Source organism: Rhinichthys klamathensis, unplaced genomic scaffold (genome assembly GCF_029890125.1).
Source record: "Rhinichthys klamathensis goyatoka isolate OS25496 unplaced genomic scaffold, OSU_Roscu_1.1 h1tg000996l_1, whole genome shotgun sequence".
Taxonomy (NCBI): domain Eukaryota; kingdom Metazoa; phylum Chordata; class Actinopteri; order Cypriniformes; family Leuciscidae; genus Rhinichthys; species Rhinichthys klamathensis.
In genome coordinates this window covers 117,501-127,464 of record NW_026607294.1, presented here as the reverse complement: position 1 = coordinate 127,464, position 9,964 = coordinate 117,501, and the positions used below count along the sequence as shown (strand labels likewise).

General features: G+C 41.5%; 1 protein-coding gene across 2 annotated transcripts in view; it reads right to left on the bottom strand.

Annotated features, from left to right (window-relative positions):
- Positions 1 to 7,284: 7,284 nt before the first annotated feature.
- The window catches only part of serpinb1l3 (serpin peptidase inhibitor, clade B (ovalbumin), member 1, like 3), a 12,867-nt gene continuing 10,187 nt past the window's right edge, over positions 7,285 to 9,964 (bottom strand). For both annotated transcript variants that reach the window (XM_056244505.1, XM_056244506.1), the window contains 4 exons: positions 9,299 to 9,416; positions 9,038 to 9,180; positions 8,159 to 8,326; positions 7,285 to 7,893 (listed from right to left, as the gene is read on the bottom strand). In XM_056244505.1, the coding sequence (XP_056100480.1) occupies positions 7,489 to 7,893; positions 8,159 to 8,326; positions 9,038 to 9,180; positions 9,299 to 9,416 (834 nt within the window). In that variant the 3' untranslated portion in view covers positions 7,285 to 7,488. The remainder of the gene's footprint in view (positions 7,894 to 8,158; positions 8,327 to 9,037; positions 9,181 to 9,298; positions 9,417 to 9,964) is intronic.

The following is a 9,964-nucleotide window of genomic DNA, read 5'->3' as shown; positions in this document are numbered from 1 at the left end:
TTCATTGCGTCACTGTATTATGATATGAAAGGCTCCAATATTGCGGCACACAGCGCTTATGCGCATCCCGAGTGCAGAATGATGCGCTTGAAGCAACATGAGTCACAGCGCGCGTGGAGTCCGCATTGAAAAGTTCAAAGCACAAAGGAAATACATATTAATGCGTAGTGTATTATACAGTATCTATCTATGCAATCGTTTATTGAGTCTTTTCTTTTAATAGTTTTAAATTTCAGTTAGCCTACTGTGCGCGTGAAGAACAATTATAGTGCTCTACTGTACTCCATTGTTGTGATCTAAGAGACACCTGACCCGGTAGAAAGTAACATGATTAAGTTACAGCAATAAAGTCCAGCAAGATAAAATTGTTTTATGCGAAACCATAGACCTTTATCTACAGATCAAGTATAATAATAGTAACATTGAATCATCTTGTTCTCGTGTTGACTGTAGTAGCCTAACCGAACGCGACGCGCTGTTTGAATGCTGAATGAAGAATGATTGACGGACGGAAAAGTTTACGTGATCTTGAATTTAATTACTTAAATATTCATGTCTATCTCACATTATAATATATAATGGCTTCAGAACACTTATAATATAGTGCACGAAAACTTTATGGTGCTTTATAATGTTTTTGTGCCTTTTGTTGGGCTTAACAATAACACAGAATATATACGCACAATATCGGATTTGGATCGGCCTCTTCTGAGCGATACCCGATCCGGCAAAAATGGCAGTATCGACCCCGATACCCGATACAAATATCGGATCGGTGCATCCCTAGAATCAAAGCAGAAAAAGGGCATAGTAAGACAGCCACTAATGCTAAAATACAGAAGACAGTCAGAGAATAAAAACAAGTACATAAATATACAAAATACACAAACCGTAAAGACAAAACATTTTATGCAGTACATTTCAATACAAAATACAACCATTTTATAAAATAGGAATGGGCATAAAATGGTCAATGGAACTGGGCCATAAAACAGCATAATGGCTAATAAGGCCAGGAGCATAAATGAAAGATGCATGAAACACATTAAAATCAACACAAAAAAAAAAAATATAGGCTTAGAAAAAAATTCAAAGACAAGAGCAGTCATAAATACAAATGCAAAGGCAAGAGATGGGAATACAATAAGTACAAAGATGGGAAAATGCACAAATACAAAAGGGCCATTGAGAACACGATAAGGACATAAGTGCAGAGACAAAAATAAAGGGCACTTAAAATTAAAATCAAACACCACAAGGAATAAATGTAAACTGTGAAAACCATCACTACAATGGGGCACAAAAAAAGGGGACTTTTTCTTTACAAAAGTGCCCAAATACAAAAAAAGGTTATAAAAGACAGTATCAAAAAACTAACTTACAGAACAAAAAGAAATTAAATTAATAATAAATGAACATAGGCCATAATTTGACAATCATAAACTTAAACAAATGGTGCATTGAAGAGGAAACAAGGACATAAATCAATATTAATGAAGAAAAGGAGCACAAAGGCTGAAATAAAGTGGCATAAAGCCACTTTTAAACCATTTTGAGAAGCACTATACAACTAAAATTGACTAAAACAAAGAGGACAAAGGCATAAATACAAGTAGTTTAAATAGGAAAAGGAACAGAGTTATGGGATTGTTACAAGATTAAATAAACGCAAAGAATGGCAAACTTGCTGAATGACAAACTTACAAATTACAATCCACAATCACATATAGTACACATCGACATTAACAAGAACAAACTTCAAGACTGATTTTTTTGTTATTATTTAAACAGATTAACATTGACATTCAATTAATGCATCAATATATAAACACCCCTAAAACTTTAACAGCCACATTGTTAAATACACCTCTGTCAGTATTACAACCCCATTTCCAGAAACATTGGGACATTTTGTAAAATGCAATAATATCAAGAATCTGTGATATTTTCATTCTCTTGAACCTTTTTTTATACTGACAAAAGTTTTCCAATTTTTTCATTGGCCAACATAATTGTATTTTGTAAATAAACAGATTTTGATGGCTGCAAAAAAGTTGGAACAGAGGCAAAAACAAAAAAACCTGCCGAGTACTTTAAAAATAATTTTGAAAATTTTAATAAAAGGGTTAAGGTTTACAAATAGGGTATTACAAATTACACAAAGTGGCATATGGGCACAAGTAAAATCATAAAAGGGTAGAAACAAAAAGGTTAACAAAGGCTTTAACAAAAACAGAACATGGAAACAGAAATATGGACCATAACCCAAGAACAAATAGACTTTAAAATAAAAACAAAGAAAACAAAGTATAACAAAACACTGCCAAAGCTTTACAATATAAGAAGGGGCAAATAATGGCATAAAAGGCAGACATGAAATGGCATGAAAGGTATATAATAATAATAAAAACAATGGGTTAAAAAAAACCCATTAGGGGTCACCCACCAGGATGACTAACATCGAGGGCAAAATGGCTCTTTAGTCTGATTAACTGTACACCCAGCAATGCCATTAAAACACTGCATTCAGTCTATCACAATTTAACACATTCATTACACAGAAATTACATTTATGACAGTCAATAAATGAGGTGCTCGTAAATGCCTACTGGGCAAACTATTAAATGGTTCAATATTAAGAACAAATAAGTTCTTAATTCAATGTTCAAATAATTAAGTAAATTGCACAGATCCAAATGACTCAAATGTTTAGGATTAAAATAAAGCAAGTCCCTTTACACCTTTTAGGTACACAAAGACAGTCCCTTATTAGAAATGGTTCAAATTCAAAACACTAAATCTGAAGAGCTGTGGGATAAACACCCTACAAGCTTTGCGTGGGCTGTAGCTGAATGTTACTCTTTTCCAGTGACAATTAAAAACCAATTAACTACTCACCCATTTCCAGTGACAATGAAGCATCTGAAAAACAAATAAAACCCCAGTGAAGACTGAAGAAATCCAAGAATAAAAAAATATATATACATACAATATGCCAAAACTAAAGTTTCTCTCGAATCTCAAAAAAAAAAAAGTACATTAAAAATACAAATATAGGCAGGATCAGTCCTTAGCTAAATTAGGCTAAAATATGAACATACATTAAGGGAAAAAAAGCATTACCAGTTTGTATCTTGAAACAGAATAATGGTACTGACATTATGATATGTGTCAGTGCAAGTTGCTTTCAGTTAAAACAGCACAAACATGCATTGAAGTCTGAGACTAGGCTTAAGCCCTGTCTGTGAAAGCAGAAAATATACAGACCAACCTTCATCAGCTTTCTCACTCTCCAGCTTCCATCCCAGACTGACCATCCTGTGCAAATTCAGCTTCTGGGCATTTATACTCATGGGCACAACCATTGATAGACATACAAACAACCAGGAATTAAATTCACCAAACAACTAAATCTCAATATAAAAAGCTTTTTGTACATTCTCTAATCCACAATTTTTTATTTTACAACCATTTATACATATTTGCTAATTGAAAAAACTGTTTAAGTTTTAAACAACAAACAACCCCCCTCATCCTCTACACTTGGTGTCTTCCACCTCCCATGATGCACCACAGCAAAGATATAAAAGTGAATTCCATATGGTGTTCTGGTTTTTCAACTAGTACAAGCATGCTATTGCATTCGGTGGCTTTCGGTGGTTTGTTTGAGCTGGTTTTTATGGAATTGTGTAGTAGCCAAGCTCAACTGTGACTGTAGGTTTTACTCTTAAGTTGAAATTTAGAAAGATTTAATGTAAAAAGGAAGAAATTATTTTGATCTACTCTTTTGGTCTGTTTTTCATTCACCTGCATCTCCTGATTATTCACCTGCTGCTCGTCTGTCATGTGTTTTCTCTGTCAGGATTTATATGAAAGGTAGGTTGGAACTTTCTTAATACTTACTTTCTTAATATATTTGATAAAGGGACTTTTGACCATGTATTAGGCTGTCCACAATGCATTGTGGTTGAAATATAACACGAAGAGTATTAAATAAATCTTTAGTGATCAAATTAAGATTTTAATGATTTATCAATGAAACCCATTTCAATGGTCTTTTGATATGAACTCATGTTTATTGACTGATGATAGTGCACTGGAACATTAGCACTTGTGTGCTGTATAAGATTTGTCAGTAACTGTTCCATTTATTTCTGGTCACTGAAAAATCATCACCTGGTTGATCCATCACTATTCTGTTCCTCTCTGATTGGATTGGGTGGTCAGGTGTGTGTAACTCTAGTAATGCTGAGGACACGATGAGCTTACTCAGTTGTTGGATAGGGTGGTCAGGTGTGTGTAACTCCAGTGATCTGAGGACACGATGAGCTTGCTCAGTTGTTGGATTGGGTGGTCAGGTGTGTGTAACTCCAGTGATCTGAGGACACGATGAGCTTGCTCAGTTGTTGGATTGGGTGGTCAGGTGTGTGTAGGGTAGGGTATCGGTTGGGTTTTATTCAATACCAGTACCTACTCGGTATTTTTTAAACGGTTCCGGTGCTTAAACGGTTCTTGAAACGGTACGTAAGAAAACGAAACCGCACACTCTTTATCAAAAAATAATACCCTTTTATTTACAGGGCCAAACTGGACACAATATTAACTTAAATCTTTAAACAATATAAATACAAGTAACATATGGTAATAATAAAACCAATATAAAATACTAATTTTTACATTACATTTTACATTTTACACATTTACATAATATCAAATAAAACAATATTGTATCAAACAATGTAATAATACTGGAGATTAATAGAGATAACTAGCAGAGCTGCCAACTCTCACGCATTGACCGTGAGACTCACGCAATTGACCCTTTTCACACGCTCTCACGCCACACATCCATTTTCTCACGCAGAGAAAAATCGCGGACAAAGAGGACACCGACAGACAAGACAGAGAAGGTTACTTTTGATATGGAACAAATCCACAGCTGTCAGATTCTGTCAATATTTTTACGAGATTCACACAATAAATAACGTTTTGGCTCTTTGAAATGTGACAGATTGCTGTAGCGCGTCAGTTCAAACGGCACGTGATACAGCAGCCTACAAATCCACTGCTTCTTAGCTACGCAGCGTTGAGTGAACCTATGAAAGAGAACATATCTGGTTACTGTTGTAACCTATGTTCTCTCTATAGGGAACGAGACGCTGCCAAGCTCCTCGCGCTGCCGACCAGCTTCCTTTTTCGGCAGAGAAATCTGAGGAGCAGATGGCGCGCGCGCGCCAACATAATATGAGGACGTAAGTGCGTCGAGGCGGCTCCCGCGCCATTAGCCAATGAATTGGCTTGATTCTATATGGGATTCAGACTATCGGCACACCCAGAGGGCGTTCTGACGCGTAATTTTACACGTGAAATGCAGCCAAACCTTGCGAGCAAGAGCGCGCTTGCGAGACAGAAGAGACTGTGCGTGTGTGTGTGCGTGTGTGCCTAATTAAGTCAGGCACCGAAATCAGGCACCGAAATCGTCGTTCTTATTCGGTCTGGTTACTACCGTTTACGTCGGAACCGGTTCCCTATTGGCACCGAGTTTCGGTACCCAACCCTAGGTGTGTGTAACTCCGGTGATCTGAGGACACGGTGAGTTCAGTTGTTGGATTGTGTGGTCAGGTGTGTGTAACTCCAGTGATCTGAGGACACGATGAGCTTGCTCAGTTGTTGGATTGGGTGGTCAGGTGTGTGTAACTCCAGTAATGCTGAGGACACGATGAGCTTGCTCAGTTGTTGGATTGGGTGGTCAGGTGTGTGTAACTTCAGTGATCTGAGGACACGATGAGCTTGCTCAGTTGTTGGATTGGGTGGTCAGGTGTGTGTAACTCCAGTAATGCTGAGGACACGATGAGCTTGCTCAGTTGTTGGATTGGGTGGTCAGGTGTGTGTAACTCCAGTGATCTGAGGACACGATGAGCTTGCTCAGTTGTTGGATAGGGTGGTCAGGTGTGTGTAACTCCGGTGATCTGAGGACACGATGAGCTTGCTCAGTTGTTGGATTGGGTGGTCAGGTGTGTGTAACTCCGGTGATCTGAGGACACGATGAGCTTGCTCAGTTGTTGGATTGGGTGGTCAGGTGTGTGTAACTCCGGTAATGCTGAGGACACGATGAGCTTGCTCAGTTGTTGGATTGGGTGGTCAGGTGTGTGTAACTCCGGTGATCTGAGGACACGATGAGCTTGCTCAGTTGTTGGATTGGGTGGTCAGGTGTGTGTAACTCCGGTGATCTGAGGACACGATGAGCTTGCTCAGTTGTTGGATTGGGTGGTCAGGTGTGTGTAACTCCAGTGATCTGAGGACACGATGAGCTTGCTCAGTTGTTGGATTGGGTGGTCAGGTGTGTGTAACTCCGGTGATCTGAGGACACGATGAGCTTGCTCAGTTGTTGGATTGGGTGGTCAGGTGTGTGTAACTCCAGTGATCTGAGGACACGATGAGCTTGCTCAGTTGTTGGATTGGGTGGTCAGGTGTGTGTAACTCCCGTGATCTGAGGACACGATGAGCTTGCTCAGTTGTTGGATTGGGTGGTCAGGTGTGTGTAACTCCAGTAATGCTGAGGACACGATGAGCTTGCTCAGTTGTTGGATTGGGTGGTCAGGTGTGTGTAACTCCAGTAATGCTGAAGACATGATGAGCTTGCTCAGTTGTTGGATTGGGTGGTCAGGTGTGTGTAACTCCAGTAATGCTGAGGACACGATGAGCTTGCTCAGTTGTTGGATTGGGTGGTCAGGTGTGTGTAACTCCGGTGATCTGAGGACACGATGAGCTTGCTCAGTTGTTGGATTGGGTGGTCAGGTGTGTGTAACTCCGGTGATCTGAGGACACGATGAGCTTGCTCAGTTGTTGGATTGGGTGGTCAGGTGTGTGTAACTCCAGTGATCTGAGGACACGATGAGCTTGCTCAGTTGTTGGATTGGGTGGTCAGGTGTGTGTAACTCCGGTGATCTGAGGACACGATGAGCTTGCTCAGTTGTTGGATTGGGTGGTCAGGTGTGTGTAACTCCAGTGATCTGAGGACACGATGAGCTTGCTCAGTTGTTGGATTGGGTGGTCAGGTGTGTGTAACTCCAGTGATCTGAGGACACGATGAGTTCAGTTGTTGCTGGATTGCGTGGGCACTGAACTCTGCGGGACTGAAACTGATATCCCTGATATAACCCTGGGATAAAGCAGTTTGGAGAACAGGTGGTAAATATCACATTCATGTCAATGGTCAAATAAGGTACACAAATTTGTACACTAAGTTTGAGGTTTATCAGTATCTTGAAGCATCGGACGTAATAAAGATACAGGTTTCATTTTATTTTTTGAACAATCACAAGTTGTTTATTCATAATGTCACACACAAATGCATAAACAATTTCACTCCAGATTATTAAATAGAGAAAACTACACAGGCACGCAGGAATTAAGGCATTTTCATTGAAGAGCAACTGGACTTTCCACAGACCAGAACCTGTTCTACTGAGATTTATCCCGTGGACCTCACGGGGAGCAGACGCGCCCGTAGAACAGCACGCTCCGGGACGGGTTGTGGCGTATGAAGAAGAGGAACGGGTGATCGGCACAGAAGCGCTCGGCACGCATCAGACAGCGCATCATCATCACGGCCCCGGTGGCCGCCGCCGCCTCCGTTCCCTCTTCGTTCACTTCAACGAATGACTTGTGCACCACCTTCGACAACACCAGATCGTTCCCGGGGGACATTCCCGAAAAATCAGCTTTCTGCGGGTCGAACGCATCCACCATTCCCAGGCTAATCAGGAGAGAGTTCATGTTGTAGGTTTCCTCCATCTTGAATCTGGGCAGAGACACTTCCACTTCCAGAAGGTCCATCATGTCGGGTCGGGTCCACTCCGTGAAGCTCTCGAAGGTCAGCGCGCTCTCCAGCTGGACGAGAGAGAGATCAACACAACTCAACAACTACACACAACTCCACACAGCAGATCACCACAACAGATCATCACAACTACACACAACTCCACACAACAGATCATCACAACTCCACACAGCAGATCATCACAACTACACACAACAAATCACCACAACTCAACACAACAGATCATCACAACTACACACAGCAGATCATCACAACTACACAACACAACTACACACAGCAGATCATCACAACTCAACAACAGATCTGGAGTGTCACCTTCTGAAGGCCGGTGCTGTCGTCCTCCATGGCGTTGGGGAGCAGGATCAACATACTGAGGTCTTTCCCCACATACGGCAGCTCCAGGATCTGGCAGTTCACGTCCGGGATGAAGGCCAGATGAAACTTGGCCTTCTGGAACATCATCCGCACCGGCTTCGACTCATTCTGTCAACCAATCAAAACATATCGTCACTCTCACTCACATCACATGACTGTTGCTGCAAAAACCCAGAAGGAAACCACAGAAATATTACACATATTTCATGAAGAAATGAAGAATACACAACACCGCTCAGTCTGCCCTCCATCCAAGATAAATCTGCATAATCACATGATCCAGCAACGGCATCTTCAGTGTCATTCATCAGGGTTAGGGTTAGAACTAAAAGAGACTGGTTCTTCCCACTGTCCCGTTAAACATCGCTGTAATCTGGAAATGTGTGTATGTCTCATCCATATGACATTCAGTTACGTCAACCTATTTTATATACATATTAAATTTTAAATTTTTGAGAACTGCTGCCCACTTGTTCCCTATATTTCTAAATTCAATATCAGCCTTTCACAATGTTTCACAAGCTGGAGATTACATCACTGTTTCTGCAGAGCTGCTTTACAGTTATTGAACAGATATGAATCAACAGTACACTGATCTCAGCTGAATAATAATGGTTTAATATCATTATTTTCCTGTTTATTACGGTGAAGCTGCTAAACTGACAAGGAAAGTTCATTTATATGCAGTAGCCAATCTCACACACAATGGAAATCAAAAAGCATATTAAAGAAAAATATAAATAGACATTCAAGTCAAACCATGTAAGAAAGTTCCCATTAGAAAGGTAAAATAATAATGTAAGAGCGTCTGAATCGGACCTTGTTGATCTTGAACTGCTCGTCTCGGGTCAGATCCTCTCTGAACTTCCTCTCCCAGTCGCCCTTGAAATACACCGCGTTCACCAGCACGAGTTTGGTCAGAGGGTCCACGTCTCCGTCGGCCAGCAGGTCCTTGATCTTCTCTACGGTGATACACACACAGAGCGGACACAGCAGGAATAGAGTTTACTAGCAGGAGTAAGGCAGCACTTAATGGATGAAGTGATGTCGCATCAGTGTGTTAGACGTGTGCTTCTCCACCTTGTGTGTGTTCCTCCACCCAGCGGTTGATGTGGACGCGAGCCGAGTCCGGCTGCCCGAGGAAGTCCAGCGTCTCCAGCTCCGCCTGATACAGGCCCTTCGTGTCACTGACGAACTTCTGGAACAACAAAGAGGGAAAATAAAGACCAACTGCACAAACAACTAAAACATGCATTACTTTTTTTCACCATTTAAAAAAAAAAAACTTTTTCCCCTTCACCAATAATCTGCCACGGGTCTTCTTTAGAATCAGCCGACGTCAGTCTGTGCTCCGAGAGGTTAGGGTTAGTCTGTGCTCCGAGAGGTTAGGGTTAGTCTGTGCTTAGGGTTAGGGTTAGGGTTAGTCTGTGCTCCGAGAGGTTAGGGTTAGTCTGTGCTCCGAGAGGTCAGGGTTAGGGTTAGTCTGTGCTCCGAGAGGTCAGGGTTAGTCTGTGCTCCGAGAGGTCAGGGTTAGTCTGTGCTCCGAGAGGTCAGGGTTAGTCTGTGCTCCGAGAGGTCAGGGTTAGTCTGTGCTCCGAGAGGTCAGGGTTAGTCTGTGCTCCGAGAGGTCAGGGTTAGTCTGTGCTCCGAGAGGTCAGGGTTAGTCTGTGCTCCGAGAGGTCAGGGTTAGTCTGTGCTCCGAGAGGTCAGGGTTAGTCTGTGCTCCGAGAGGTCAGGGTTAGTCTG